We start from the raw sequence: 18635 nt of genomic DNA, 5'->3' as shown, positions 1-18635 counted from the left end.
GGTGGGAAGGGCTGATTTAATATGAACTGGAGCTAAACTCAACATTCATATTGAATCAACTCTTCCCACCATACCTACGTTATGTGTACATTTCCATGACATGAAAGAGGATATAATCAGGTTGTTTAAACACTAGTACATTTTGATATATGTTCCACTTTTAGCCCTGCAGATATTCTCCAGGTATAGTTGGCATATTCGGTGTGACTATGCTACTATCGCTAAGAGTAGCCTATCTGACAAAAATGGTCAATGTCAAGTATCTTTTCTGCATACACCAACTTCTTGACATAACCCTATAACACACTTGGATGTAACCCCTTGGGCTTCTTGGAGGCCATGCGATCGGGCCAGCTCTACCCACCCATCTTGATAGGAAACTAGCTTATAAGATTAAGTGCACACATTGTTTGTAATGGAGCGCCTTACGTCCAACATACGAAAATAAAATCTAACCGTATTATACAACAGCACCAAAGAATTGTTACTCTCCCACTTCAACGAGTACCATTCTTAGCAGTTCTCATATCACAGGGAGTTCTTTCTCAGATACTAAGATAAATATACAAAGTTTATATGCAAAATTCACTAGACTTAGTACCCACCATTCAAAATTGGTGATGTACTGGTAGTTGTTCTGGGAGCAGATGTCAATGATCTTTGATAAAAGCTCATCTCTATAAGAGGTTCCTTCCGCTTTATCCATGTGGACCATCAGTTTCTTCACAATCTCTATCAGTGTCTTCCTTGAAACCTATGACAAGTGAGAGGTGGATTAGAAATGTTAATGTTAATAGTCGGAGGGTTGCATATGTATATAAAGTAGACATGTTCCTCAATGAACTACGGGATACCTAATAACCACAATATATCAGTTGTAACAATATTTTATTTTATTTGTAAAACATACTGAATTTAGGAAACCAGTTTTATTTAAACTTAAATTAAAAACTTTAAATTTCCACCTTGTTCCTTTAATATGCCTTTAAACTGGGCTTATTACAAATTGAATACTTTTAAACAACACTATTTCACCTAATCTAAATTCTAAGAAATAACACCATCTTCATTAGTATTATGAAAAAAATAAAATAAAATAAAAAAGTAAAATCTTAGTTTTTTAAAATACAAAAATGCTACAAATAACCAGTTAATAACAATGCAATACCAACTTGGAATTCACACTTTATGTGGATACCACATAAAGTTATTTCTTACTGACTACATTTGTAATTAAACTTATTTTGAACTTTTTTATCATTAATACTTAACTTTTACACACTCCCTGCTAATTCTTGGTGCTTCCTGACTTCAAAATTTCTAACTTTGTAAAACTATAACCACTTAAAATATTATAACCTACCACATGACATTGTAAACTGATACGGTGATACAACTTTAAACATTTATAATTTTTTAGAGTCAATCACTATTTTAAGATGTAGTTTGTTAACAAATGTTAAAATAAATATTATCAAATACCTTATTTACTATAGTGTGAGTAATCTTGTCTATCAGTGTAACCAAGAGTTTTGAAGTTTTTGTGTGAGATTACTTTAAATAAGTTTTACTATACACGTCTTTGAAGGGTATTTTTGGATGTTCAATCGGTATTAGTTTTTTATTGTTAGAAAGATCTAAAACAATTGGGCTTCATATAATTATTATATATTTAATTTAGCTTTGTTGTAGAAAATTGCACAGACATTATATTACATTCCATTATCACAAGGTTTGAATATTTTAAATTTAAAATTGTAGATGATTCGAAATTTTATTCCAGCCCGTTAGCATTTATATTATATATGGACCTATCTATACTTCAATACAAAACATCTACACAACACACAAATCCATGTGTTTCGTGTTAATGCAACTGTTATTTTGTATAATTCAAAACTTTTGTATCTATTGTCCATAATTTCTTAGTTCAAAACTCCTAAAATTAGTTGAGGCAATATTAAAATGCATTGTTTAAAACTTTAATTAACAGTCTATGGTTGTAATGTATGGACTATTAATCTATTGGCTGCACAGAATGTTACCAAACTGACTGAGTAGGAGAGAAATCTTGATGTTTATAAAGGAATAAACAAAAAACTCCTTCCAGCTAAAATATTCCCCATAAATGTTTTATTCCCCCAAAGTTAGTAATATGATCTATCTTAATGATTCCACACATTGCCTCAACAATTTCAGTACTGTGTTTTCCATCTCCACCTCTCCAACACATAAAACCCGCCCTCTTTGTTTAGCCATCACAGTCACAATGTATATGTTGAAGTGAATGTATGCAACCTGGCCTACTTTCAGGAACACTGTCTCATCCCCCTACCCCTACAACACATAAACCCTACCATCTTTGTTTAGCCATCAGTTACAATGCTTCTGTTGAAGTGAATGTGTGAATGTGTTCATCAAGCAAGTTTTTATTTTATAAATATGGATTTTAATATGCGTTTTTCAACCTGTTATAAACAGTTCCAAGCTGTAAATTGTATAAAACTAAAACCATTTGATAGTTTCAATTTTTTACAGATCCTTTCAAGTTTGAATTATGGAAGTACCACTATACATGCCTAGATAATGTGTGTTGTGTGAACATATTTAATGTAGTGAAAAAATAATGTCTTAAAGATAACAGTTTCTAAATATGATAATAAAAACACTTCTTTGAACTTTATTTTTATAAAAGAATTATTTTTAGTGTAACAGATGACAGGAACTATATCAGTATGACATGCAAGCACTGATGTTGTCTAATTGGATTACCTTATCAATAACTGATAACAAGTCTGCCACCCATCTGAGAGAAGCATTTTTGCCTAATAAGCTCATTAGTTGGCATCATCAAAATACCATACCTTAAATATCCAATTGCAAGAAGCTGGTAAATTTTCAGTGCTAATTTTAATTGAACTAAAATTAAAACTAGTAGTCAGCAATAACTATTTTCCAATATTATTTATTTATTTGGCAAAAATAGATAATCATGGAAGAGTTGTTAATATTGACTGCCATAAATGTTAAATTGTAACATTTTTGTTTCTACATTAAATTTTGTAGTCATAGAAGGGATTCTCCAGAAGCCAATTGTAAAAACAGTTTCTTAAATTTTAATAGGAGTTTTTAATTTTTATTAATTTAAAATTTATATTAAAATTTTTTCAAAATTAATCACCAGAAATTAAATAATATGAATATTGTACATGGGAAAGCATTTAAAATTAAAATAGTCTTCAACTCTGTAGTTTATTTATTTAATTACATTGATTAACATGGTTTAAGCATAGCTTTAGGTTAGCATGTATAATTAGGACATATCTAACTGCAGTTATGTCCAGTTTGTAAACTGCTACCAACATTTAAACAACATCAACAGCAACTTTTTTGCTCTGTGAGATCAACTTGAGATATCCATTGGTGTTATATTTACTACCAGTTTAGTAAGTCTGACATCTTGAATACACGATGAGCAAATGAATTATAAAAAACAAACAGCAGCAAACAAACTGAATTATTGAGGTTTCTGAAACTTATCAAACAGATGTGGTTTCAATTGTAGATAACAAACAGTAAATCCGCAGCTGATATTACACTATATTTCAACTTCATTTATATACATATTTCAACTTATAACATAATTATTATTCAAACTCATCCTAGACAATAATAAAGACTTATAACATAATTATTCTTAAAACATCCTAGACAATAACAAAGACCTATTAACAGGCAGGAATGAGATTTACATCCTGCTGCCTTAAACATAAACTCTTATTTCCCATAAAAATTATCCTTTAATTGGAACAAACTTATAAATACAACTGGTTTGATATGTCTGTGCAAAGTTAGATGAGTGCACTGGTGCATAATGTAATTTTACACTAGTAGCTTAGCATTTATAGGGAGAACTAATTAATACGTGAATTAACTGAACTGCCTTTTTTTCAGTTCTATTAGACCACTAGTCTGTCTTTAGCAGATGATTTAAGACACTGAATTATTTATAAATATTGTGATGAGATACATGGACAGTTGCAGCTATTTCAAAGGACTTCAATCATACGTGCCAATTTCATACAGTTTAATTTACAGTGCTTGTGCTTTGTTAAGTATGTCGGTGGGGGATTTTGGATGAAATATGGGAGATTTACAGTTTGAAGTTTGTGACTAAGGTCAAAACGTTGGAAGATTAATGTTTTTTAGTTGGTACAAAATGTAACAAGAGAAAAATCCTTTCGAAAAATTGAAGAATGTCAATGAGATTTTTTACTAACTGGACCCAGCTCTGGAACTCCTTTTCTTCTTTCACACATGACACTCAGATCTAATTGTTTACCAAGCTGACGAAGCAGGTAAGGAAGAAAGTTTATAAGAATGGGGAGAAATAACAAGACAAGGCTATTAAGGATTATAATTTGTAATAGAAGAGAGATTTCTTAAAAAGTTAGAGAAATTACAGAAAATTAATTATATTCACCATGAACAAGCCTTGTTGCGTTCAGGAATTAGGAAAACAAAAATACACTCCCATCTGCTGATTGCAGTAATATATCTGTATTACAGCTGTACAAAACTGAACAGTTGATATTCTAATAAGCTCTCTATATTTATGGCAATAAATTGTATAGCATGGCTAGCTTACCCTCACTAATGTGTTATTTTATATTTCTTAGAGAAAATTCTACCAAAACTTAAATTGACAGAACAAGCATCTGTTTTGATACTAAAACAAAATACAATTTATATGACGTGTAATGTTTAAACATACTTTACATATCAAACATAAAGGTTTTAATCATAAATAATTCAGTATAACTTTTTTCAACAACTCCCGAAAATAGAACAATTTTTTAACAGTCTAGAGACAAACCATACAGGAACCAATTTTTTTTCTTATCAGCAAAGGAAGCAACAACTGTTGTTGAGTGTCAGGAATGAAGTGAAAGGAATCAATGGATAATTCACATTAGCTGTAGACTCAGCATGGTTGCAATTAAACACAAAGTGATTTGAGAAAGCCTGAAATGCCTGAAGTGCAAAGAGGTAAATTAATTGCTTTCCAATATTCTTACTAAATGTAGTGATAGTTCAGATTTATGGCCAAAATCCTGTTTTGTCTTTATTTAGTCTTTTAGTTTTTCTAGGTTCACAGTTCAATCGTTCAAAACTTACCATTCCATAGAGGAGATCAAGAGCTCGAAGCCTGATTGATTCATCTTTGTCATCAAGGCACTGCATTACAAGATCTTTGTGGGACTGAACTGACTTGGGGTGAGACTTGAGTATTTTGGACATTGCTAACAGTCCCAGGTACTTCACTAAAAATAAAAACATTATATCATTCAATTTTTTTTTTTTGTTCTCTTAGGACATGAAGCTTAATTGCACTTAGTCCTGTAAGAACCTTTGACGCTGCTTCCGGAGTGATAGGATATTCAGGATGGGTAAGGTTAGGGAGTAGGGGCCGCCTCCTATCGAGATCCATGAGGAAGAATTAGGGCACTAAATCTCAAAGTCATCCCGGAAGAAGGGGAGGCCAGCTCTGAACCAGCCTCTCCAGTCAAAATAGGCAGGGGGTGGCACACCCTTGTTGAAGTTAAAAAGAACCTCTGAGGTAAGGGAACAAACCCCACCAACTCCAACAGTCATCTTCCACAGTAGACTGACTAGACCTATCGAATTGCCCATGAACCCCATAATCTCAACATTTGCGGTTACTGATGTGTGCCGCTACTGGACATCCATAAGGTTGCCCAGATTGAAGCAGCACATCGGTTTTTGCTGTGCCCATTGGTGGTTTCATCTGGTAGGTATAAACCAGCCAGAAGTGATCCCTGCTGGGTAATATCATTCAATTGAAATTAGGCTTAAATGTTTATACTACCAAAAGAAATTTAATGTAACATGTTTGATCCTGGTCGAGCACATTTCACATCAGAAGTACTGACAACGCCACGGAGGCGTTAATTACAGAGGTATTAAGTCGCTGAATTCTTTACTATTTAATATTAAATCATAATTATTGCTATATCAGATGTTTATTTAGATGTCTGAGAATACCAACTCGAACTTAGTTTCTTGATATCAGTCTTCAAAGATTGATTAATTTTAAATGTTTATAACTTGAGTTCTAGCTGATCTGTAGTCAGCTGTTATGATTAGTTGACTCAATTGCTACTATTTCCTCACATGTTTCACTATTATTATTTGGTATAAATATCTGGTAAATATGTTGCACATGTCAACACCCTTAGTACCAATGATGTCAGTACTTTTTATTTAAGAAGTAACATTTCTTGTAACAAAGTAACAACAATTATTTTATTTAGCAACGTTACAACTATAAACACCTGTAAGTATCACATTAAGATCTTCAAAACAAATATGTGTTCATTATGACACGGGTCAACACCGTTAGTACCAATGATGCCACAATGGCTTCAGAGTATTTTATTATAAACGATTTTGTCCATAAGTGATTATATTCCGTAATTATAATGCTAAATGAATACTATAGACAAAAAGCAATGTTTGGGTGTATGTCGGGTACTACACCACGAAATAGGGCTGGACTTGAACGTGTTAATTTAAGTAAAGATTTGCCTGCAACAAAATTACAATGAATATTGAATTTTATTTTGCCATTACAAAAAAATCTTAGTTATCAAGTTTTACTAAATAACCAGAATTACAACATTCAAACTAGAAATACTTCAAATTTAAATATTTGTACACAGTTCTTCTAATATAATACAATATGCAAGGTGTCTTTTTCAAAAGTATAAATCAATCATACTTTTTAAGGAGCTTGATAATAAAGAAAGAAGAATACACAGGACATTCAAACTCTTCTGTACTCACTTACAGTATATTTGCTTGCAGTTGTTTAAAATTAACAATAGGCTAAAAGAATATATTTAACAAACATAATTATCAAATCTACTTACAATTCTGATCTGAATCCTCAATCAGTATTCTGAGCTTCTGCACACAGAGCTGAAAGAATAATATATTTTAGTTGTTTTTAATAGTATTAAATAACAAATCATTTGTTTCTTCACAACTGAAAATAATTAATCTCATAGGTCACATATTTAAGGTCACTTGAGCGAATTCCCAAATGTGACAAGGCACATTAAATTAACCTGAAATATAAAACATTAGTATCATATTTTGAATGTTCTAATCTGCTAACAGAAATCCCAGTTTAATCTTTAATACTAGCTCCAATAATTTTAACACATTCTAGATACATAAAATTAAATCAAAAGTATCTAATTGAATGGAGAGTAGAATTTTGGACATTTGTCATTGATCCACAACAATACTGTTACATGTCACCAAAAATATTTCAATTATATTATGGGTCTTTTTATTTAGCCCTTCATTGAAAAAACAGTTCCTAAATAGGGTCTACTTACTTAATATTGTTTACTAGATAAATTAAAATATTACATCTGTTTACCCTACATTCAAAATTTATAAGTATAGGAGCTATGTTTGATCTACAAAATTAGAAAAATTCAAACGGATTAAACTAAAAACTCCTTAAAGCACACAATAAAATGTAATATTTCAACTGAGACAGAACATTAATGTTATTTTAAAACAACATTAAGTACATTTTGACTTTTACAAATCAATTAGAGCAACAAATATACATATAATTACAAGTGAAGAGACACCAGTTTATTATAACTTATGAGGTATTCACTTTTGCATTCAGGAGTATGAGCTGCATTATATACAAAATTCACACTGGTACATACATCAGGTACAGCTCAAGTAACAGCTGACCTGTTATCATCAAACAGGAGGTTTGATGATAATATATGTTGTTGTAAACAGTGCTTATTTTAGTGCCTAAATAATTCATAGATTTAAACAGTTCTATAAAATAAACAGTGATGAAATTCATCGTATTGGATAAGTAAAGTGTACTTTACCTGGTATACAGATAGATATAGCATAACTTCTTCAGACAACTAATAAATGTTACAATTTAATAAACACTCACAGATTTTCTTGTTAGAGCACATGTTTTTTGGAGCACTCATTGTGTGGCCTTGATTCATGTTTAAAAGCCACAGAAAACATTTTTTTAAATTTTTGAAAAGTGGTTTTTCAATGTGTGTGATTTCAGTCTTTAATATTTAATCTATAAGAGGACGAAAGGATAATTGTGTTGATTGTAAATGCTTGGGACACACTTGCTTGACTGGTGCAGTTATTTCCTGTTGAGTATTGCTGCTCCCCACTACTCATCTGCAGAAGCTGCTCACTTATCAGCTGCCTAATTGATATCAGCTGTTTGTTTTACATTGTCTGCTGTCAAGTCAATCCTGTGTGCAAAAGCTGTCTTATTGGAGCTTATACTTCTAACTATTGATGAAAAATAGACTGTCCCATATGAGACAGTGTATCTGATCACACTTTTATTTTAGACTTTGTATATATTATTGCTTTTTTGTGTATAAAGGTTTATCAAATGCTTATTTGCAGTGTTATTTTGTTAAAATGTTTATGTCACCAGCAGAAAACCATAAGTCTGCTATAACTGACAACAATGATTTTAAAAATAATGACTTGGTGTTTGCCAAAGTAAGAGGATTTCCCTTCTGGCCTGCAAAAATAACTCATATAGATAATAATAAATGCAACAATGGCACTAAGTACACTGTTGTGTTTTTCTCAAACTAATGAAACCGCTAAAATCAACAGAACTGATATACGTCCCTTATAATGAGTTTAATAAGAATAAGTACACACTGAATCAGTAGCAAAGAAAAGCAAGGATAGTTACAAAGTAGCACTAAATGAAATTGAATTGAACATAAAAAAACACCTACAACAATTACAAAAAAATACCACACAGATTAAACAAAACATCATTGGCATACAAAAGGGAACTCCTATGCTCAGGGGTTTACCAAAATTATCTAGAAGAGTCTCTTCCTCCTCAAATACTATTTTATACTCAAACAGAGGAGACCCCTTTCAAGATGCAAAAATTCAATAAGCAAATCAAATACCGACGAGAAGAAATTATCCATTGTTTTATCTGTGTTGGAAAACAAGTGGGTAACAGATGAAACAATTCAATTATACTACGACACACTTACTTTCTCTGTTTTTGAGATCTGATACAAACATTGTGTTAATGAACGCAGTAATAACACACGCCATTAAATGCCTTGAAGACTCCGACCACCTCTTAGAACCGTTGGAATTAAGTAATAAAACACATATATTTTTCCCTATTCATGATGTACAACACCAAATAAATGAAAGTGATCCGGATGACACACAAAACCTGTATAAAACAGAAGGATCTCATTGGAGCCTGATGATGTATGATAAAGAACAGCAAAGATTTCTATACTTTGATTCTTGTGGCACTTACAACCTTGCTCATGCCCAGCTTATTGCCAAAAAAGTTAGAAAACATCTTAAATTGGAAGCTGAAATTCCTCTTCAAGTAATTAACGTTCCACAAACAACCAATACTGTTGATTGTGGCATTTATATGATTTTATTTATACAGACATTCTTTTACATCTGGTAAAATCGGGGATGGAGAGGACTCCTTGAGGGCAATTGTCACCACACTACCATGCTCATTGAGACACATAGATGTTATGTCAAAAGCGAGCCCAACTAGCTTATTTGTGGCAGAATTACCAAATATCTACGTTTGGATCCTCATATAGTATCAGACATGATGTTCAAGCCTTATTGTCTCAATCTCAACAGAATATTGATGACAGCAATATTAGCATGCAGTCAAGTGATGATTGGGTTAGAATACAAAATCACAGATGTATCAAAGACAAAAAATGTAACAAGGAAAAACATGTTGTTATCCCAACTTCAAATAGATTCACTGCACTTGCAAATGAAACCCATCCAAGGCAAACAAATCTAGCTGTTAAGGCGATTCCTTTTGTATTAAAACTAATTATGAAGGTAAAACAAAAAACACCATCAATCTTAAGGTTTGCAGAAGTGTGAAGGAAAACAGTCAAAGTCGAGTTTTACGCTGACAGCCAGGGAAGGGGCATACCTGAGCTTATCGGTCTGTTTAGCAATGGAAAAATTCATGTTGATGGGTTGGTCAAGCCTGGTGCAGATATACAATATGTCTGTAGTCAGGCTGGCAAGTCACGTACTCGACCCCTGTTTTTGCTGGCTGGTACAAACAATATAACTGCAAATTCAAACACAAGTTATCTTTGATAAAATGGAATGCGAATTAAATGCCCTGAGTAAGAACAGACCAGTCTGTATCACAACAATTCCTCCTAGATATGATGTTCAGCCAGACCATATGATACATTACAACATAGCTCTGGCAAACAACTATATTAGGGAACTAGTTCTTAGAATGAACAACGTTAGTCTTATCGATCTCGACTCTTTTCAAAGATTTCACTTCTCCGAAAAAGGCATTCATTTAAATCACAGTGGAAAGAAGAAACTTGCATCAATGATTGTTGACTATATTCTGAAATTAAATACACAACCAAACAATAGTATAACAAATACAGAATCCCAAATAAATTGTAATACCATCAATGTTACTGAAACACCTATGAGAGATGTTATTAAACGCTTTCGATATGGACAAAACTGTCGGATTCGCACACAGCACTTCCGGGGACTTGGATGACCCTCGTCACATGTCAGCTGGTGTGGCTGTCGTCTTCAAACAGGAATTTGGCCAGCCTAAACTATCACATTGCCTAACACGCCATCTGGCTCTACAAGATAATGCAAACAGTGCAACAGTGTATAGTCTTATAACTAAGGATAAATATTATGGCAAACCAAGTAAACAGGACTATGACACTGCTTTTTCTGACCTGTCTCAAAATTTTAAAAAGGAGGGATCTGAAGCACTTGATATGCTCCCAATGGGTGCGTACGTGATAGGGTCAGTTTGACACTCTTTCTAGACAATGTAATAAAATTTCAACAATGCACAGGAGCCACTGTTACCATTGTCTCATATAAAAAAATCATTTCGATCACTAAGGAATGGTTTATCTCATGAAGATTTTAACAGGGAACTGAAGAACCTTATTGAGGAGAAAACAAAGACTGCTCCCACCTTACCAGCTCTTAACCACCCATCAGAAATCATCATTCTTGAGTCACATCAACCAGCAGCAGTGAGGTCTCCAGTGAGTTTGGTGACGCTATCCAGGAATCAGCAAGAATCACAGGATCGGGCTAGTGATGTGTTGTGTGGCACCGGGCGACCTCACATTTTCTGAGGCGCTAAAGCAAGAGTAATGGTGTTTTGTGGTGAATCATTAAATCAGGCAGTACCTGCCTCAGTTTGCTCTTTGAATGCTACACCTCAAAAAAAACTGTCTTCCTCCTGTGCACAGGAGCGTCATCTAGGTAGTAGTTACAATTTAAATTATGTTTCAGACAGTACTTACAATAATCCATGTACTGTCATTAAAGATAAGCCATGTGACTTTGGAAGCTTTGTAAGCAATAGCACATTTGGGTTGTTCCATCAAAATATTAGTGGAGTACAATCATCCTTAGAATCTTTAGAAATTACGTTGAGTGAAATAAACCCTAATATAGTAATTTTAACTGAGCATAAAATGACCAAGATGATGCTTCAAAGGTTAAATATTAATGGTTATGTCTTAAAACTCTAGCTATGCAAGAGAAAGCTGCAGAGGAGGAGGTGTAGTAATTTTATCCAAAACAAGTGTGATTTGGAAAGAAATCAAAATTCCAGACATTGGATATTTATTGAAGGATGAAATATTTTGAATGTTGCATGGTTGAAATAAAAAATATTTTTCTCGAAAAACAGTCTAAATTATTAGTGGTGGGCTTGTACAGAAATCCCCATAAACAAAAAATGAACCAGAATTTTTAAAAAAGTATGGAAGTTTTATTGGAACATGTAGACAAAAGATATAAGCACATTTTATATAGCGGGGGATATAAACATTGATATGATGGGGACAATCCAACAGTGCATTGAAACTGAAACAACTTGTTAGTTTCTAATGGAATGTGCTCTTTAGTAAAATTTCCAACTAGGAATTACGGAGTTCATCAGCCACAACTATAGACAACATTTTCACCAACATTAATATGAATTTTTATCAAACTAATCGGAATTAATACTCAACTCTCAGACCATGATGGGCAGTTCTTAGCATTATTACATACCCCTATTAAACATAAAAGTAAAATTACTGTTCAGTCCCAATGAATCCATTCAAATGTATACTAGAAAGTTTTCAGATTTAAACACACATTCATTTTTGTATTCATTGCAACAAGAATCATGGGACAGACTTATATTTAGCTCCTGTTACTTCAAAATATGATGTTTTTCATAGTATTTTATTGTTCTACTTTAACCTCCATTTTCCTAAAACCTTAAGTCGAAAACAGTTGAATAAAAATATGTGGTTAACAGATGAGCTCAGATTAGAAAAGCTAGGAAATTATTGAATTAAGTAGCCTAGCTAGAGAACTTCAAAGCCCACTTGTTTTAGTGAGGTTAAATCAAGAAACAAATTATTTAAGACAAATATTCTGCATCAAAAGAAAACAATATCTTAATAGTCAGTTGGAAAAGTCTGTGTGAATGTTAATGCCACTGTCTGGAGGATGATTAATAGGGAAGTTGGTGTAAACAACAATAGTAATAAAAATATAGAGCTTAAGGTTAGAAATCAACTTTGTACAGACCCTGGTAACTTAAGCGAATTTATAAACAGATATTTCTCAGATCTAGTAGATAAATCTATACTGCCTAATTTGTCAAGCTCTACAGGACCTTCAGTTCAACAACAACCTATTTGTAATTTTTCTAGATTTAGACTAGAGCCAGTCACAGAAGAAGATAGAGAAAATTATGATCAGTCTAAAAAACAAGCTTAGTGCTGGATATGACGACATTCCCTGTTGTTCTCATTAAGAAAGCCAGGAAATCGCTAATAAAACCTATCACTCACTTAATAAATTCTTCTTTTATTTCAGGAATATTTCCAGGAAAAATTGAAAATTTGCAAAGATTAAACCTCTATTTAAAAAAGGGAACAGAACCCACGTAGAAAATTATCGTCCCATTGCTTTGCTTCCATCAATCTCCAAAATCTTTTGAACGTGCTTTTTACAATCAATTTAAAATTTATTTGGAAAAAAAAAACAATATAATTAACAGCAATCAACATGGTTTCCAAAAGGGAAAGTCTGTCTTAAACCGCAGCCACAGAATTTCTTGAATCAGTTATTGACTCCATAGATAATCATGAAAAGGTAATTGGAGTTTTCATGGATCTGAGCAAAGCTTTTGATTCAATATCTCATGTTTTGTTGTTGTCTAAATTAAAACAAATTGGCGTAGAGGTAAAAAGCTTTTGAATGGTTAAATTCATATCTGAATAATAGAAAACAATTTGTCGAATTGGAATATTTCTCCCACAACAAAGGGGACAATGTATAAACAACTTTACAAATCCTCGATTTCAGATGTGAAGCATGGGGTTCCTCAAGGTTCCATACTGGGACCTTTACTTTTCATTTGTTATATCAATGATGTACCTAAAATCAGGCAACCTGGAAAACTTTGTTTTTATGCCGACGACGCAAACCTAAAAATTTCTGCACCTTCAATAAAGGGAGTGGAGGAGTCATCCAGCACTAACTTATCACTTTTGGCCCAATTTTTTGAAGCAAATAAATTACTTTTGAATGTTGATAAGACAAACTTATAGTATTTAACCACAAACAAATGAAAAAAATAATCAAGCCAACAGTAACAATAAATAAAGATAGCCATATTTTCCAAGTAGCAAATTCAAAATTTTTAGGATTATCGATTGACGAGAACCTGGACTGGAGCTCTCACATTGAAAGTGTTCTCGCAAGGGCAGCTTCAGGCATTTATGCTTTAAATAGATTAAGAAATTTTTGTGATGTCAAAACTCTAAGAACAGTCTATTTTTCTTATATTCATTCCGTTATTTCGTTTGGGATTTCAATATATGGTGCCACAACAGTTAGAAATTTAGACTCAATTTTAAAAATCCAAAAGAGAGCAGTAAGATCAATTTTTTAAACTTAAACCAGGCACATCGTCAAAAGAACATTTTATTTCATTAGGTATAATGACCGTGTATGGTATGTATATTTATGAAACAATATTATCGGTAAAGCTCAGATTTTCCAATTTGCCACAGCTTGGTACACTTCACCAATACAATACCAGGCATCAAAATGACCTTGCCATTCCCAACACTTCATTTAGAATTTTTCCGCAAAAAAACCTCAATATATGGGGCACAATATTTTATAATAAATTACCTCAATATTTAAAGTCAGAAAAATGTTTTATCAACTTTCCAAATCAAAATTAAAATATTTTCTCATTGGACAAGGCTCTTTATAGTTTTAACGAATTTTAAATACAGAACATGTCAAATTATATAGTTAATTAATAATACTTTAGATGTATAAATGTATAAGTGCTATTGATGACACCATTCAGTGTACAATGTTGTGCCAATGAATAAAGAAATTTTGATTTGATTTGATTTGACCAATAAACTATAACAAACGGGAAACAATACATCTCAACAACTTTACCTGGATTGAGGCACTGTGATTAGGCATTCCTGAAGAGATTGAGATCAACACTGAAAGGAAACGTTTACTTTAGTACAGATTTAAGAAAACGGTAACCTAATTTTACAATTTACAAAAAACTTTACTAACTACATTTATTGAGTTATAAAGAAGTTTTTACATACATTAAAAACTATTTAAATTGTACTTAAATGTTTGACCAACTGGTCTAAACATAGTTCTATTCTTCTAAGAATGGCTTAAAAGAGAACACATATGTATCAGGCATTAATTGAGTGACCAAAGCCAAAGTGGAGTGAAAATTAATTGTTATTTATAGATCATTTACCTAAAATTATTTCAAAATTTAAAACAAATTAACATGTGAGTGTAATTTTTACTACCATCAGTTTATCAGGTAGCTCTTCCTTAATGGCACTGGCATAAATTTTGTCAATCAAATCTAATCTGATCTGATCTGTTTATTACTCTATGACAACATATCTTGTACAATGTGATTTTCGCATAAAGAATCACAATCAATAAAATAAAAGTTTCCAGAAATTTCAATACTAATTGTATTATAACATCAATTTGCACGTCATATTCAACTGGAGGTTTGACTTTTTCAGAATATTTGCCACTTTTTATAAGTTAATACAAAATAACAACTGATGTTGAATTTTCACTTCTGGGTTCCATAGTTATTGCAACACAAAACAAGTACATTAGATCGTGAAAAAACTTTTCACATATTTATTCTGGATAGCACCATAAAGTGGATTAACATAGAATAGACTGTAGATGGAGCTTATATTGGTCACTGTTAAATTACATTAAAATACAAAACCAATATTTAATACATATTATTGTGAGGCCTTTCGATATCCAAGATACCTTCATCAGATGTGTCTGATGAAAAAAGATACCATCATTTTGTGATGTGTCTGATGAAGGTATCTTGGATATCGAAAGGCCTCACAATAATATGTATTAAATATTGGTTTTGTATTTTAATGTAATTTAATAGAATAGACTGTTAAAACTTTAATAACGATCATAAAACCTGCTGCAAAGTGAAAGGTCAATCCAGAACACAGCAACCAAGTAAAACAAAAAAAGTGTTTCACAGCATTCAGCCTTCAGCTTTAAGACAGTCCAGTGCGTTCGACTGGTAGAGGGGTTGATATGAACTACCCTGTGACAAGTGATATGTATGCCAAATAAGGAAATCTGCTATATATGGTTTAGTACCTCGTTACATATTAGCAACGGTAATAATTCACAGTTCTATTACCTGCAATCACTGTATTGATGCACTCGTACAGAAGTGACATGGCCGAAGTGCTGTAACACAAAACCAATATATTTATTTATGAAGATTTATGCAAGAATAACATACCTAACAGAAAACAAAAGCATAACAAGTTACTGCACATCAGTTAAATTACAACATTTAGCATTATTGCTAGCTGCATGGATAACATTTCAGCTTACCATCCCAAGAACCCAGGTTTGAATCTCAGTATGGGCACGGCATTTTCACAAATGGACTAATAATCATCCGAGCCCATCTGAAATAATGTGGTAAACAGTTCAGGAATAGATCTTTAAGATCATCCACAAAGAGAAAGAAAAAATTGACTTTTTAGTGTAAAACATGTAACTGAACGTCCTTGCAGCAAATTGAAATACATCTATATTCTCCTAAAACAACTTTCCATGTGTCTATTTCAAGCTCTGGATATTCGTAGCATGTGTTAAAAATCATGTGCTTTTGTACAGACACTAGTGAGACACAACTAAACTGTGCGATAGTCACAATAATGAAAGTCTGTTCTCTTTTCTTCTTATTCAGAAGTGGATCACCACATTCTATGACCTTCCTAACGTTTATATTATATACAAAATCCACACCAGCTTACTTGAATACGATTTTTCCAAAAGTAACCATACAAATTTAGGCACTTATCATAGCAGTATTCCATAAAATATATGAAATCCCAGCAATATACAATTCTGCTGCCTGAGAATTCAACCAGGTAGTCACACCCTCCCATAATTCTACATCGTCATCAAAGCGCTGCGTCGCAATTCAAGTGCTTTACCCAAGTCTCGTCTCCTGTAATAATTCGCTTGCGTAGCAAGTCACCATCTTTTTTTTTCTTAAGTGTTCAAAAATGTTAATGAAGCAGCTATACGCTGATTTTTATGGGTTTCTGTTATGATTTTCAGTACCTATCTTGCACAAAATTTATGATAACCTAACTTCTGTGTAACAATTTTGTGTAACAAACATCTTGAAATTTGAGGAAAATTAAGCGAATTCTGTTATTGTGAATCGGCGGTCTTTTTTAATCTTCTCATCGACTTTAAAGACAATTTCATCAGTCACAATGCTTGGCCGTCCTCTTCGTTCATCCTCATGCACATTAGTTCGGCGATTTTTAAACCTAATACATCAATGACAACACTCCATCTTCAGTAATCACATCGTTCCCATAAACTTCATAGAGTTGATGATAAATCTCAACTGGTTTATTGTGCTTAACCAACAAAAACCGTATTACGATTGTACTTAAGAACTCGCAAGATTTTCAATTGTGTCACACCTTTAAAACTGCTATTGTAAAACAGCAAGGAGAGACAGTAACCTCTCACTAGCACGGCTGGATAGCCACTGAATGGAGAAACGCCCTGACATGAAAATGGCTGCGATAGTCCCGCTCCTAGTGGCTACGCAACAAAACGTAATCTACTTTCTGGATAGCCCTCATATTATAACAAAATTACTCATTTTACTTAACTAAAACATTAACACAACATTAATTACTTGATGTGAGTACATGGTGAACTAAACCAAATTTTGATACACATACACTTAATACAACATTACACTACGTACGAGGATACTTGAACTACATTAAAGACTGGGTTGTGATAATTACCTGTGGATGAGGTTGGTGAGGGGTTCTATCAGTTTCTTACCAAGACGAGGTTCTAATGGGGTCAACGCACCAAACTGCAATCATACAAATACTAAGACAACGGGGAATTTTACCTGCAGATCAGCTCTATCAGTGGCTGTGTTAGTTTCCTGCCTATCCGAGGTTCAATTAATGTCAGCACTCCAAACTGAAAAACTTAAAATTGTGATTCTACAACAAGTCAAACTCCTACTTTAATATTTGTTTAGTTTGTTTTTGACGATTGAAAGATTGTTGAGAGAGATGAGATGAAATGGGATTTTTCCGGACATTCGCCATTGTTTAGTGATACAAGAAATCAGTAACACTATATTTCGAAATCTATAATCTAATATATTCCATCTTGTAGATAACTAGCCTAACACATTACTACAATAAAATAATACCAGAGAGTTGTGACACACATAAGTCAGGAGCCACAACAAACATATTGTGTGTCAACTCCAACTATCTCTAAACATACACTTGGTAAAAAAAAAAAAATATTATTAAAACTGACTAAAGAACATAGGTCACAGCAGGTCTGTACTGAACAACCAATAACTGAAAACTGACAGGTGGCCAATACTTAGTTGTTTAATGTCACAGCAGGGACAAAATGGTGTTAAATCAGGAAATGAAGTTGGGTCTTTTTTTATTATTAGTTTATTCTATTGAACTTCTCAAATCCATAATCATGCATTGGTTTATCAGAAATGTCTAATCTGTTGATAAATTATGTTTCCTTTATTAGTTCATGTTCAGAAATGGCAACAAAGGAGCCTAATTTGAACTGATGGCTGATTGATTGGTGGCTACCATCTTGTCTCCTCCATGAAGATCAACATCTACTGGCCTCCTGTCAGTTTTCAGTGGTTGCTTGTTCATTACAAACCTATTGTGACTTATATTCTTCAGTTCCATTTAAATAATTCGTGTTCTCTTTCTATCAAGTGCATGTATATACCAGAGCACTGTAAATGTAATATGTATATACGATAGTGCTTGGTGTGGTCACATAAGTTGTTTATTGTGATTCCTGACTTGTGTATG

The 18635-nt window shown here is 32.8% G+C and overlaps 1 protein-coding gene across 1 annotated transcript in view; it reads right to left on the bottom strand.

Annotated features, from left to right (window-relative positions):
- Positions 1-18635, bottom strand: part of LOC124357640 (AP-3 complex subunit delta-1) — a 55858-nt gene that overhangs the window by 21029 nt on the left and 16194 nt on the right. Inside the window, exons 7-12 of the mRNA XM_046809618.1 lie at positions 17565-17638; positions 15914-15963; positions 14638-14687; positions 6954-7002; positions 5179-5324; positions 606-754 (exon numbers count right to left, since the gene is read on the bottom strand). Coding sequence (XP_046665574.1) covers positions 606-754; positions 5179-5324; positions 6954-7002; positions 14638-14687; positions 15914-15963; positions 17565-17638 — 518 coding nt within the window. The remainder of the gene's footprint in view (positions 1-605; positions 755-5178; positions 5325-6953; positions 7003-14637; positions 14688-15913; positions 15964-17564; positions 17639-18635) is intronic.

Source organism: Homalodisca vitripennis, chromosome 1, assembly GCF_021130785.1.
Source record: "Homalodisca vitripennis isolate AUS2020 chromosome 1, UT_GWSS_2.1, whole genome shotgun sequence".
Classification (NCBI taxonomy): domain Eukaryota; kingdom Metazoa; phylum Arthropoda; class Insecta; order Hemiptera; family Cicadellidae; genus Homalodisca; species Homalodisca vitripennis.
Note: the sequence above shows the minus strand (reverse complement) of the source record. Positions and strands in the feature narration are given on the sequence as shown.